This window comes from Ascaphus truei, chromosome 6, assembly GCF_040206685.1.
Source record: "Ascaphus truei isolate aAscTru1 chromosome 6, aAscTru1.hap1, whole genome shotgun sequence".
NCBI classification, from domain to species: Eukaryota; Metazoa; Chordata; class Amphibia; order Anura; family Ascaphidae; genus Ascaphus; species Ascaphus truei.
In genome coordinates, this window is record NC_134488.1 from 103117513 (window position 1) to 103131669 (window position 14157).

At 37.6% G+C, this 14157-nt stretch overlaps 1 protein-coding gene across 2 annotated transcripts; it reads left to right on the plus strand.

Moving 5' to 3' along the window:
• The first annotated feature begins 6268 nt into the window (after positions 1-6268).
• Positions 6269-13936, plus strand: TMEM86B (transmembrane protein 86B). Of its 2 annotated transcripts, XM_075605447.1 has the most exons (4): positions 6332-6415; positions 9562-9670; positions 11778-12036; positions 13094-13936. In XM_075605447.1, exons 2-4 carry the CDS (start codon positions 9638-9640, stop codon positions 13519-13521), a joined length of 720 nt encoding a protein of 239 aa, XP_075461562.1. In that variant the 5' UTR covers positions 6332-6415; positions 9562-9637; the 3' UTR covers positions 13522-13936. The 2 variants fall into 2 exon arrangements, with proteins under 2 accessions (XP_075461561.1, XP_075461562.1); XM_075605446.1 differs by lacking the exon at positions 9562-9670 and having other exon boundaries at positions 6269-6415.
• Positions 13937-14157: the final 221 nt, after the last annotated feature.

The following is a 14157-nucleotide window of genomic DNA, read 5'->3' on the forward strand; positions in this document are numbered from 1 at the left end:
CTTTGTTTTTATATATCTAGTATAGACTTCAGTAGTGGGATTACCAAATAAATACTTTATCCTAAAATCTCCAGCCCTGAGTTGTTAGGTGCACATTAATATTAGCAGTGCCTTATTGTCATCCTATACACACATGACCCTTTTAAAATGTTTAATAATACCAGGATTGTGATCCCAGGTTGTGTGAATCATGCATCAACAGTTCATAAAGAAGCTGGTGTTTAACACCTTCTGATGACTTTATTTATTATTTTCCAACAGGATCAGAATCCTGATTCCTCTGTTTGTCTTTGTTCTGCCTAGCAGAGGTTTGCACAGGCCCTGTTGTCTAAATCATTCTGTCAAAAGCATTCTGTGCCACGGGAAAGAAATGAGGAACAAAAAGCCTATTTTACATGCAATCGTGGAGCATAATTTATATTGTATAAACTTTTCATGTAACTGTTTTGTTTGGGGGCTTGTGTAAATGGCATGCCGATTTTTTCCATCTAAGCAGGAAGTTGTAAATGATTTATTGACCAGTCATTTTACTCTAACAGGTTCTCAGAAAATGTGATCTTATGCAGCCTTGACCTTACCTTGCTAGAAAGAGTTAAAGGATTAGCAGTGTTGTAATGCAATTGAATGGTTAAGATAGGAGTGAAAAAAACAAACTGCAGAAGACAATTATTTTTGCTATTTCTTTCCAATATTCAGACTGTTTAGAATAACTTTCGCCATCACAGCAAACCAGGCAAAAAGTGAGCTAATTACGTTTATGCAGCTTCTAGTAGGGCGAGATGGTAAATGTAGATTGAGTGCAAATTCTCCATGAAATTGAAAAAGCCCAGACTATAGAAGTGTCACAACTGTACATTGTTGGGTACTTTATGCTCCTGAAGTGTTGGAGTATTTTAGAACTTGTACCTTCCCACTCATGACATTGATCACCTGCCATGAATCTGTTTGTGTGTTCATCTGCTAAATAAAAAGCAATAATTTGCATGTAAGCTTTAGCTATTGTCATAGCCTGGTGCAGGAAGACTAAGAATAAAAACTATTTAGATCTGCATCTGCTGATCACTGGAGCAACATTTTTATATGCATTGTGATAGAAATGGCACATAACCTGTGATGTCTGTAACCATATGTCTGTTCTACACTGTGCTAAGCAATAGTGATTGTGCCTGTCCCCTATTGAAACTTTATACAGCTAGTTCATAAATCTTTAGCTGAAGTGCTGTTAACAGCTAACCAATATCGACCACCATGTTTGCGGTGACATTTCTTTAATTTCCTTCTGCACAGAGGGGTTTTATGATGTCTCATGATGAACACTGCCTTTGGCTACTTGAGCCCTATGCGCCACCCTTTCGAAAAATGTATTGTCTATACTCTATAACATAACTCCAATGCATCCATTAGTAGACATCAGAAAAAAGAGGCATGGCATTGTAGTTGTCAGAGCCAGTAAGAGAACAAGACTGACTGCCTTCTGTTATATGCCAATAAAAATAAAATACAAAAATGCAAAGAAAATGTATGTATAAGCTATCAATATGGAAAATGAGGACCACCGAGCTATTGATGTGGGCTCATGAGTTAGTGTTTTTGCTGATCTACATCTTTAAATCCCTGACTACTTTAAAGTACGATCACCATAAAATAATGACAAAAATCTCAACCATTTAATATTCTTTCCCCCCCTGAGATGTTAAGAACACATCCTAACATTCCATTCAGTCAGGTTCAAATGCTCATAGTCATATTTGTTTTAACGATGCTCTAATGAACCCAGGTAAAGTTAAATTTTGAATGGTAATGGAAACACATTGTTCCATGCAAGTATTATTAATTTCTATATTGATTAAGCATGATTATTTTAAATCAGCTGATTAGAAAAAGAACACACAGGCTTCCAAATTCTACCACCATCCCTAAATCTTTATTTACCCCCTTTTTCAGGTAACCTTTTCCATACTCTGCAAAAAAAAAAAAAAAAAAAAAAAAAAACCTTTCCTTTTTATATGTGCCTTTCACTGACCCCTAAAGGTTGGTGCGTGCAAATTGTCTTTGTAGTTACCTGGTAAGGAAGGGGATAATGCTGAAAAAGGGAGCACGTAGTTTAAAGTATGTTCTGTAGCCATTATACAGTACAACCTAATGTCTTTGGCAGGCATTTCTGTGAAATAATGCAATTTAGCACGATATGAAAAGCCACTTGGTGGAGATGAAAATGTTAATTTTTTTTTTAATGAAAAACAAAATGTTAAAAAAAAAAAAAAAAAAGATTTCAAAGGTATACAAGTAATTTATATATTTCTTTTGCAACTCTTGAATATTTTAAATATGTGTCCTTTATTTTTTTTCTTTGGAAAGAAAAATAAATTATACATATACTTGCTAATGGTGTATATATGTTTATGTTCGTGTGTGTAGATGAAAGTTGAAAACATGCATATAACTAAATGTATGCGTCATCAAAACATTTCTTGGTGCATGCATAATGATTAAACACAATGCTAACAATCCAGAAGAGCATATTATACGCCAATCTTTTAACAAGTCCATAGTTGGAGAAATACTCATTAGCTGTGGAGGTGTTAACACAGCATCTTGTTGCACTGGGCTTTCTCTGATGGGGTACAGAATACTCCTAATTATCTATCAATTGTCTTTGTTCCAACATGTATGTATCTTGGCGACGCTGCGTGCTCCATTGCAACATAGGTTTGGAATACATTGGTGACATCTGTATTTTCAGCCCTCATTGTGCAAATAAGAGCCAATTAGCACTGCTATCCCTTCTTGTAACCAATGAGGTTTCGATCTGTTTCTTTGGAATCCCTTAATACAATGGTATTGGTACTATCAAACTTAGTGTAGTGTGCAGTTTTCTTTTCTCCAGTTTGCTTTTGTCTAATAATTCCATGGGGTAATGCTTTTTATATGTTGCTTCCCCCCAACATTATCAACTGAAAGCACTTGCAAGCACTTACAAGTACTTCGTTTTCAGCGATAACCTCAGCTAATTGAGTTCCACTGCCATAGGCGTGCATTATTTTTCTATATGGCAAAGTAAATAGTACAGTACTATGAGAGTTTGTGTTAACAACATAATCATTGATCCTTTAATATCTGTTAAGTTGTTTCTCTCCCAATAGGTGCACAGATAATTGGAAAAAAAACTGAGACTTTATACTCTATCTCAAGTACATGTAAACATCTAAACACTGCTTAATTTACATTTTTTGTAAGAAATTTAAAGGAATGGGTTTATCCCCAAGAGGAAATCTGCATTTGTATTAAAGTTTGTCTTTTGCATATACTATATCTCAGGCATAAAAGCTATGACTTGGAGATGCTTTTTTAAAAAAATCAACAACAAAAAACATTTTCTTATTAAAGATGAGGTTCTCGCTGGAGCCTAGGTTAAAGGAACAGATTCTGCCATTGCTGATGCCTACATTGGTGGTATAGATTTTTAAATACCTGGCTGGGACTTTCCACTTAAAATGGAAACATGACTAGGACAGGTTTAGACAGTTTACCAAAATGTAAGAATCTGCATGGTCTAAAATTGTTCCTTTATTTTTTGGCTATGTAATAATCCTGAATGATATGGTGAGTTTTAGTTTGACGTTTCATTTATAAAGTAAATAAACAACCGACTTGGCAAAAAGGCAGATCACTCATAAGCCACTGAATTGCTATGCTCATCGCTCACAGGCAGAGGAAGCACCAAATGACCACTGTTGTCATTAAAACTGTAATATGTAGCAAAACAATAGTGCTGTTCTTTTTGGTGCAATAGTGCATAAATTGCATTTGTTTTATTATAGTGCCAATTTTTAGATTATGTATTTACTTAAACATTTTCACCATTTTTTTTAAATTAGAAGTGGTAATACAGTTGACTTTTTAAAGCAAAGCAACCATAACACGGAGCCCTGATCCAAAGTAGATCTTAATGTTGTATAAAGCCAGTTTTAAAACTAGATGATGTGTATTTTTAAAAAACAACCTGCTTCTGCAAATCTCACCTATGAGCTACTGGTACAGTATTTCAATTCCATTTTAGATTGATTTTTGTGTGGAGGTAAAAACATTTGGTTACAAGTTGTATTTGTTATAAGTTCAAGTTTGTGCTGTCTTAAAAGTTAGCACAAGCCAATTGAGCTTGGTCGTATAGCTTTTTAAAACTAGAGCAAGACCTGAATAGTATATCTGCAAATACTAATGTTGCTCAATGATTAAATGGAGTCTCATAAAGATCTGAAACTGCACTAGGGACAAATAATAAAGGCTTTAACATGCCCACAATATGTAGCATTGTAAAATGGGTTTTGTTTAGCAGGATAGACTTCCATTTGAATACAAAACCTCCATTACCTTTCACACAGTTAGATCATACGCCTTTAATGTAATTAACTTTCCTGAATATTAACTAAACAATATTAATTAGCAGATTTCAGTGATGTACACCCTTGCTATTTTGCAACATCTAATATTTTAGATGCTGCTTTAACTAAGGAAAACCTCATGTTGGACAGTCACATTAAATGTTCGATTTTAAACATACCCATTTTGACTTTGTGATTTGCTGTATTTTCCACCCTGTACAGTATGGAGGATCACCCCTTCAGAAACCACAAGGAGATTGTCGTAAGTCAAACGGTTTCCCTTCCTCTCAGTAGTGAAATCATTGCCTGGTGTTAACATGTTCTGGCTAATGGTTTGTAGGCAATAGAAAATGCTCTGAAATAAATAAGTGACCTTCCTCGTATTGTCTCGGTATATGTTGTAAAATAAACTGCTGGAGGGATTTATTTTGTATTTTCCCTTTCCTGAGTGTTACATGATCATTATAGATTGCTGCAATGTTGTGTTTTATTACTCTGAAAGCAAATATAATAAAGAGATTAAAAGACTTTTGAAAAATAATGGGTGTTTACTGTGTAAGCTTGGGCAGCTGAAGGAAGTCTGACAAATGATTAGAAAAGCGAATGTTGTCGCATAACAGACAAGTCTATTTTGGGGCAAGCATTTTTCTCATCTCAAACACATGCTCTAAATAAGCGTCAGGTTCAAATAATGCTTACAACCGATATAGAAAAAGCTCTGTGTTTTAGAAACCTATGAGTTCTAGTGTATCAAACAATGAAATCTTCAAACCATGAATTGCAACATTTGAGTCTGGTTCAGCTTTCAGCCCCTTGTCTTTCAACAGGGTTTCCTATGAATCATTGGGTTCCCTGCAATGTTCAGGTCATTTGAAAATGTTACCAAATACATAAGAATTTACAATGCATTTGATCTCGATACTAGAGAGGGTTGGGTTTCCTCACAATAATACAATATAATTACAGGCAGTCCTCGGTTATCCGACACATGCGTTACTCAAAATGGCGTTGTAAAGCGAAACACGTTTTCCCATAGGAACACTGTTTAAATTAAAGGTTCCGTTCCTGAAGGCATTTTTAATTTTAAAATACACAAAATATTTTACGCAGACAATAAGATATGCAGCATACACATAAATATATAGTGCATATGCTGTATTATATATATATATATATATATATATAAAAATATAATATATAGTATAATATATATATCATATACACATAAACAACTTTGCAAAGCGTCGTAAGAGCGTTGGATAAGCCGTTTTGGCGTTGTAAAAATGAACATAGGTATGCATTGCATAGCGTTGGATAAGCCATTCATTGTAAAACGAGTACTGCCTGTATAGGGTTGGATCCTTAACCAAAAAAGGTTAAAAGGCAAAAGCAGCAATTTATAGGAATAACATTGGGGGTGGGGGGGGGGGCAAGGGGGTGGGGGGGGGGGGGGGCAATCATACATTGTAGTTCTAATCCAATGGTGACCACAATGGCTCAAGTTTCAAGCACTTTCTAAAATGACAACGTCCTTATCAAAATTCTTGTTTCAATGATATTCCCCTGAGGACTGTGTTTCACTTCTAAAAATCACAAGGCTAGTTTTACATGGTGGTGAAGGAACCAATCTTTATGCTATTGTGTACCTCCAACACTCATAAAACAACTGATTGGTGATCATGTACAAATTGCACCATGAATGGGTTCCGTCCCCCCCTGGATTAATTCATATCATACAGATCGCTTGAGCAATACACATATTTCTTTATCAGGAAGTATTGCCGCTCCTAGCCCAGATTGATGAGGGGCAGGCACCCTGTTATCAGTAAGAATACACTTTGGATGCGTTAAACGTTGAGTCCGACAGTTGACCGGTTAAAGTACAACAGGCTCATAGTGTGTATTTATATTTCATTGATTCACAGTTACACAGAAAAGAACCTCGAGGTTTGATTTGAGACCTCCGTCAAATCTTGGAAAACATGGACATTTTAGAGTCCGACTCAAGATATAAGAAAAAATCTCTGGTGACCGTAAGTCTCTTCTTATTCATACTGACTGTGTCCGTGCCACTTTCTTTAACTACTTCAGTTCCAAAGCCTTGCAGATCGCTGATTTTGCCATCCTCTAAGGGTGTTAGAGTAATTTACACCCGTGAATACAAGTTGTTACACAAAATAATGTATATATTGTAAGAATAACCACCCTTTTATTTTATTTTTTAAACTTGTTCTTTATTTGAATTTTCTACGAAAAAAGGTGGGATGGGGGGTGTACAGAAAATAAATAGCAAATTACTCATTTACAAACATTTGTAAACATACGTATGCTATGATACCTTTATATTAGTGTAGACATAAATAACAGCTCTTTAATACAATACAAAAATCCACAAGCTATACACTATCGAATGATAAGACAGAAAAAGGAGAGAAAAAAATTGTCATTGCGTTTATAATAGTTTCCACCCTTTTGGAGGCTAGATAATATACAGTAGATGCAATCCCTTGGTGGAATAAAGAATACCTTTCCGGGTCTGCTGTAGTGTTTTGTTCAAATTCGAACCACATTTCACTGAAATTACTTCAATAATTATATCTTTAATTTGTGGGGTTTTATAGCTTTCCTACTTTTTTGCTCTTCAAATTTGGAGAGTTCCCCATGTGAGAGATCTATCCCCTATATAGTGTCTCCATGAGAATAACCACCCTTTTAATGTGCTTAGATTACCAAACAATGACTTCATTTTCTATGGCCTGGAACTATCAATGTATGAAATCTGAACGGGAGTGTCCTAATGGGAAAAAGGAGTGTTTAGGGTAGTTGTTAATGATAAAGGCATCTGCTGGGAAATTTACGTTTTGTTAGGTGATCTTTGGCGAACCGTTCTCGTACAAGAGGTTTGCATTAACCTTTTCATTATCAGGTGTCCTGTGAAATGTGAATGAATGAAATGGTAGGAGGGCAGCGGGCACTCAAAGTTTAAGGAAAAGTTTCTTTATTGAATATACGTATTCAATAAATATTTTTTTTTTTTAAGAACTTCAACTTTGAGTGCCTGTTGCTTTCCACCATTTTAATTCATTCATACAATTGGATCTACCACAGGATCAGAGGCCTGACAGCATAATGTGTACCGCCATTCCGTTGTTCCAGTACAGCGAGTACTTAAAGGAGTGCAAGCGCTAAAACTTTTTTCTGCGTGAACTCATGATATCACTAAAGACTACAATTTGAAATGTTAGATAATAGGAATGAGCCGTGAAGACACCTGCTAGTTTTTTGTATTGATATTGACTTTATAAAAATAGCTAGTTTCCTGACTTCATAAAAATAGTTTGTTTCCTTACTACACTCTATCGCTTCCTCAAAATGTAAAAATAGCTAGTTTCTCTTGTAATTTTCACACTAATATGAAGGTATCAGAGCAGACAAGAAAAAGTCAAAAGCTGATGGAGGGTAACAAACAAATATCTTCACATACACATTTAAAGTTTAAAGGCTGTTAAGTTATCACTATTGAGCCAATGGGGACTCAGGTCAGAAAATAACCAGTCATGCTTCAATGATCCTCGTGGCGATAATACAAATGTCGGTCATCTAGGTAACGTGTGGCATCAGTGAGCAATTGACCCAAAAGTTATTTTTTTGAACTCTAGGTTTCCAACACAAAACTTGGATTACATGACCTGGCCCATCCTACCACTTCCCAACTATAGATTATGTTATTGTTGTTTTTCCCAATTTAATAGAAACAACCTTCCCTCTTGACAAAAAACCTGTAGTTCATCATATCTAGAGTATAGAACTATGGTTGGACATGGTTAAAAATACATAGAAACAAAAAAGCTCAAGAAAAAACGTCAATCAATAATACTAACTTTATAGATAATATCTATAAAGTACAGCACTTGCATCATTAGGCAGTGTTGCATCAAAAAACAGCACACTCCCCACATCCCTCAGGTAACCAGATAGTAGATGGTTCCAAATAGTAGGTGGTAGTCAGCACCCCTCCACACCGAAATATATATATAATCAAAATCTGTTTGTGCGCGCGCCCATTGGCTGACTGCGGGGCTTGGCTCTCATTGGCTGACTACAGGGCGGGACTTGGCTCTCATTGGCTGTCGCCGAGGCGGGGTGAAGTCACATCCCTCCCGTACACCCCTACAGTGAGCTGCCGCCGAGCAACCCGCCCGCTCCGACAGTGAGCCGCCGAGCAACCCTCCCACACGCGAATGAGGGGGACGAGCGAGCCGCCACGCAACCCGCCCGTCCCCTAGTGAGTGACCTGCCGACAAATAACCCGCCCCCCCCTTGAACAACCGCTGAGCAAACCCGCCCCCCCATTGAGACACTGCTGCCACAAAGCGACCCACCGCCAGCAACCCTCCCGTCCGCTGGGGAAGAGAGTGAGGGGTACTCCAGGGCACTCGGGGGACCGGAGCTATGAACGGGGGGGGGGGAAGGGGCCCGATTGATGTGAACCGGGGAGAGAGGGGGATGGGGGGAGAGGGGGAGCGGAGAGAGAGGGTGGGAAGGGGGAACGGACAGAGAGAGGGGGGGGCGGATATTTATAAACATATAAAACATGAAATCCCGGGCAACGCCGGGTATGTAAGCAAGTATTATCTATAAAGTTAGTATTATTTATTGAATTGGTTTTTTCTTGCGCTTCTCTTTTTTGTTTTTGTTTGTTTCTATGTATCTAATTGGCCCTGGTGGATCGCGGGAGAGAGTGGGAGCAGCAGAAAAAACTTATCTTGGATAAACGGATTCCCTACCAGCGCGGTCTCATTTCTACTTTTAAAAATACATACCTTATTTAAGCTAGTTAATACTTAAGCACTTTACAATACAATGAAATTGGTTCAATAACAATATAATATTGATATATAATATTGATTTATATTATACTACTCTCGACCCCTTTCTTATTGTACCCACTATATTCTTATACAGAATGTTGGGCCATTCCACAAATGCGAGATCATAATAAGATTATGTGTTACTCAGAGTATAGAATAATTTCTATCTAACTTTGAGACATCATTATGGGAGGATAGGTATGAACCATTACACGTGTACAAGAAAAAAAGCAGCTACATGCTGGGGATCATGTAACTAGTATTAGAATATAAAAGCTAATCATATTATATTATAATCAACCTTATAGCACTCTACCAGTTCAGGGATGCCTTGTGGAAAAGCTACAAAGTAACTGGCACTACCAAGGATCTCAATCACTACAGATGCCTGCGGAACGTGTGCACAAGGCAAACAAGGTATGCAAAAGCACAATATTACTCTGACAATCTCCACCAAAATACATCAAACCCAGCTAACTTCTGGAAGGTTATCAACAATATATTCCAGGCTCCTAACCATCAACAACCAAGTAATATCACTATGGGGGATATTACTCTGACAAACCCCACTGACATTGCAAATGCATTCAATGATTACTTTGTGGGGTGTGCCACTAACTTATTAGCGAAATGCAGCACAAACCCCAAACCTGAATCTCATCCTGGGAGTACCCCTATTGTCCCACCCCCTCCCAACACTGCCCACAATTTTCAATTTAGCCCAGTATCTGAAGAGGAGATTACACAAGCGCTCCTCAAACTAAAACTAAGCAGCCAATGTGGACCCGACTTACTACAATCTAGGTTCCTACGACTTGGTGCCCCAGCCATTGCCAAACCAATTGCGTCCATAGTCAACTCTATCCTGTCTGCAGGCCATATCCCTAAGACCTGGAAAACTGCCAGAGTTGTCCCAATCTTCAAAAGTGGGGACAAAAACACTGTCTCAAACTACAGGCCAATCTCACTTCTCCCAATTCTATCCAAAGTTATGGGAAAATGTGTCCACTCCCAATTAAGCGATTTCTACACCAAGACAAATTTCCCTAGCCAATTCCAGTCTGGGTTTCGTCCCAAACACTCCACTGTAACTACCCTGCTAAAAGTTTGCAATGAAATCCAGTGTGGAATGGAACGGGGACAACTCACTGGTGCAGTATTCCTAGATTTTGCAAAGGCTTTTGACACAGTTGATCATGTTATCCTGCTTAACAAACTCCAGAGCTCTGGAATAGGGAAACATGCTTTAAACTGGTTTCAGTCCTACCTATCAGGAAGATCCCAACATGTGTCCATCTCAGGCTCTAACTCCAACCCCCTGGATATCACCTGTGGTGTCCCTCAAGGCTCTGTTCTGGGGCCCCTACTCTTCTCAGTGTTCATTAATGATCTTCCCACAGCTTGTAAGGAAGCCTCAATACACATGTATGCAGATGACACAATCCTGTATGCACACAGCCATAGCCTCTCTGACCTTCAACACATACTTCAGTCTGACTTTTTGAGACTCGAAAACTGGATTTCCCAAAACAAACTTTTTTTAAAAACTGACAAAACTGTAACAACGGTATTTGGGTTCAAGACTAAATTTGTAAAGCTTCCAGTGACTGAGCTCCTGATTAGAACCAACGCTAACACCACCCTAACACCTGTCACTAGTTTTAAATACCTGGGCTTATGGTTTGACTACCACTTAACATTCGGGATGCACATTGATACCCTGACAACCAAGACCTATGCCAAACTAGGGGTACTTTACAGGAACAAATCCTCCCTAAGTCTCCTGGTCAGAAAGCGTATTGCACAGCAGATGCTAATGCCAATTATTGACTATGGAGACATAGTATATGGCTCGGCTCCTCAAACCCACCTTAGCAAACTTGACACCCTCTACAATTCAATTTGTCGTTTTGTTCTCCAATGCAACTACAACACACATCACTGCGAAATGCTCAAAGAACTAGATTGGTCAACACTAGAGTCTAGGCGCAAAGTTCACCTTTCCTGTGTCACCCTCAAATACTTTCTGGGCAAGCTACCCAGCTACCTGAACAAGCTCCTCACCCCTACCACATGCAGTACCTATCACCTGAGATCAGACTCCAAAAGACTGTTCATGGTCCCAAGACTCAACAAAGTATCCGGACGTTCCTCCTTCTCCTTCCGTGCACCCCAAAACTGGAACAACCTACCAGAGACTCATATCCACCACCAGCTTAAGTTCTTTCAAATCTAAGGCTGTCTCACACTTTAATCTGGTCTGTAACTGTTTCATACGCTCATAATATATATTTTCTTTAACTGTGCACGCAATGTCTTGTATATAATGTATACCTTGTTCATTTATGTAACTGTATTTGTAACCATGTATTATTTTGTTTTACTCTGTGCCCAGGACATACTTGAAAACGAGAGATAACTCTCAATGTATTACTTCCTGGTAAAATATTTTATAAATAAATAAATCATTCAGCAGCACAAGGAAGGGCTAAAGCACTGTATAACCTATTTCTGTCCTGTATAGGTGAGGAACACAGTAGCAAAGTTGCTGCCCTTCCTGACGACCTGTTGCATTTACTTTGCACTTTGGATTCCACTCTCTGAGCCCAGCTGGTTCAGCGCCCTCATAAAGTGCCTGCCAATCCTCAGCTTAGTGTTCTTTGTTGTTATCCATGCCGTCAGTGTGGAAATGTTCAGCCCATACGCTAGAAAAATCTTTTTGGGCCTGTTGTTCTCAGCAGTTGGAGATGTCTGCCTGATTTGGCCACATTTTTTTCTCCACGGTAAGGGTGCTACAATGATTTTGACAAATGTGAAATCTTTATGGGCAAAGTCCTCCTTCTCTCCCATCAATTCCAATGATTAAAGTTTTAGAGGAACACCATGAAAACGTCATTAACGTTTGCAAATTCTTCTGAAATGTGGACATTATTGAGAAATTCAGTTGCTAAAACAAAACAGTACCTAATTGACACTGCCATTAAATATACATTAAAATCTTTGAAATTAATTCCTATACATCATTTTTGTGAGATTATGCCCGTGAAAACTATAATACAAAAAGTATTCTGAAATGAGTGATTATGCTGCATGCATTAAGATAGTGGAATTCTCTTATAGAAATGATAGCTTTTCTTAATGCTACGCTTTTGCACTTTCGCCTTTCTGGCATATTTAATATAGTAATCAGATTTAGAAGAGTAAATGGCCTCACCAGAAGTGATTATTTAGCAGTTTATATGAATCTTCATTTTGATTCTCTTTACTCTTTCAAATAAATATTTGTTTCAGACTTTACTGTACTTTATATTTTTAGAATTAGGGAACCAATATTTTTATTTTATTTCTGAGGAACATAACATTTTGTTTTCCTCATTCTGATTCCCAAATAGTCCAATTCTCTATGTGAATTTCTATAGTGAAACAAATGAATTACAATATCATGATGACATGGAGGTAGGTTGGTAATATTGGAATTGCTGTAGCATTATTTCCTAAATAAAATATAAAATCTATGGCATTTATTATGTTTGCTGTTCAGAAATCTGAATTACTATTAAACATACATAGAATTATGAAAAAATATATAAAAATAATTCCGATCAGGTTTAACATTCCTTAACTTTATAGCAAATCTAATTTGTGCTGCAATGTGGGACTGTCCCTTTAAAAAAAATTAGGTTTATTTTAGAAAAGATGACTATTTCATTTTGATTAGCATGTGACATGTGCAATGTCAGACTACACTGGAACATTTGCTTGTTTAGAGTGTCTGAGTAGTGTAGCCTAACAAACAAACCTCTATTGATTTACATGTAAACATATTTTGTTTTCTTTCAGGTATGGTTATGTTTGGATTGGCCCATCTTATGTACACAGCTGCCTTTGGCCTACGTCCTCTAAATATCCGTCTCTTTATTCTCCTTGCCCTCTTTTGTGCCACATTTTATTTTGTTACTTTCCCTTACTTAAATGAACCATTTGTGTATATGGTGGCAGGATACACTGTACTGATTGGTACTATGACTTGGAGGGCTCTGGCACGGGTCAGCCTGGCATCTTACAACTACTCCTGGGCACACGTCTCCGCTGCGTTGGGCGCCATCATTTTTATGACCTCTGACTGCGTGTTAGCTGTTGATAAATTCTGCTTCCCTGTCTTCAATTCCCGTGCAGTTATAATGGGAACATATTATTGTGCCCAGATGCTGATCGCGCTCTCTGTCACTGGTCATTCTAGAGATGACCTTCCATGGAAGAAGAAATAAGTAATGCCTTGTATAGCCAGATAAACGGCAACATATCTTTTGCACACAAAAAAGAAAGAAACAAAAGAGTTTAATACGTTATCATCACATGCCATATTCTTGAAGATGCTCTTTTTAATATAAAACGCCATTGATCTCAAGTTAAAACGAAATATTGCAATAGAATGCAATACAAGATCTGAACTGTTTCCTACTCATTCTTAGCAGGTCCTGAATAAAATTGATGGTACTCAGAGTTGTTGTTCAACTCTTATTTAATGCATTCACTACCCTTAATATATTTCATGAGGCCAGTACAACCTTTATCCCCTTTTACCGTGGGAACACAACACATTAAAGACACTTTTTGGAAAGTTGCTCTGACGCTACATTTAACTATATATATCACTACAATAAAACCCCGCACAAAAATAGAGATGTTGACTAGTGCTGGTTTTTTATTTTCAGTTTTGCCTCTAAATGTTGTTTTCTGTGTTTTGGATTATTGGGAAAGTGGGAATTGAATGGGATGGGGAGGGAAACCCCAACATAAAATCACATAATCTGGAGCAGTTTTATGAGTCTTATGTAAGTATTTATACCATTTATGATATATTTAACACAAATAATGATCATTATAATAATTTCGTTTATGAA

What these genes read in the sequence shown, in the direction of transcription:
- TMEM86B (XM_075605446.1), top strand. Translation starts at nt 6,365, where the DNA reads ATGGACATTTTAGAGTCCGACTCAAGATATAAGAAAAAATCTCTGGTG. An exon ending in AGAAAAAATCTCTGGTGACC is followed by an intron (nt 6,416 to 11,777) that starts GTAAGTCTCTTC and finishes TGTCCTGTATAG; the next exon opens with GTGAGGAACACAGTAGCAAA. An exon ending in GCCACATTTTTTTCTCCACG is followed by an intron (nt 12,037 to 13,093) that starts GTAAGGGTGCTA and finishes GTTTTCTTTCAG; the next exon opens with GTATGGTTATGTTTGGATTG.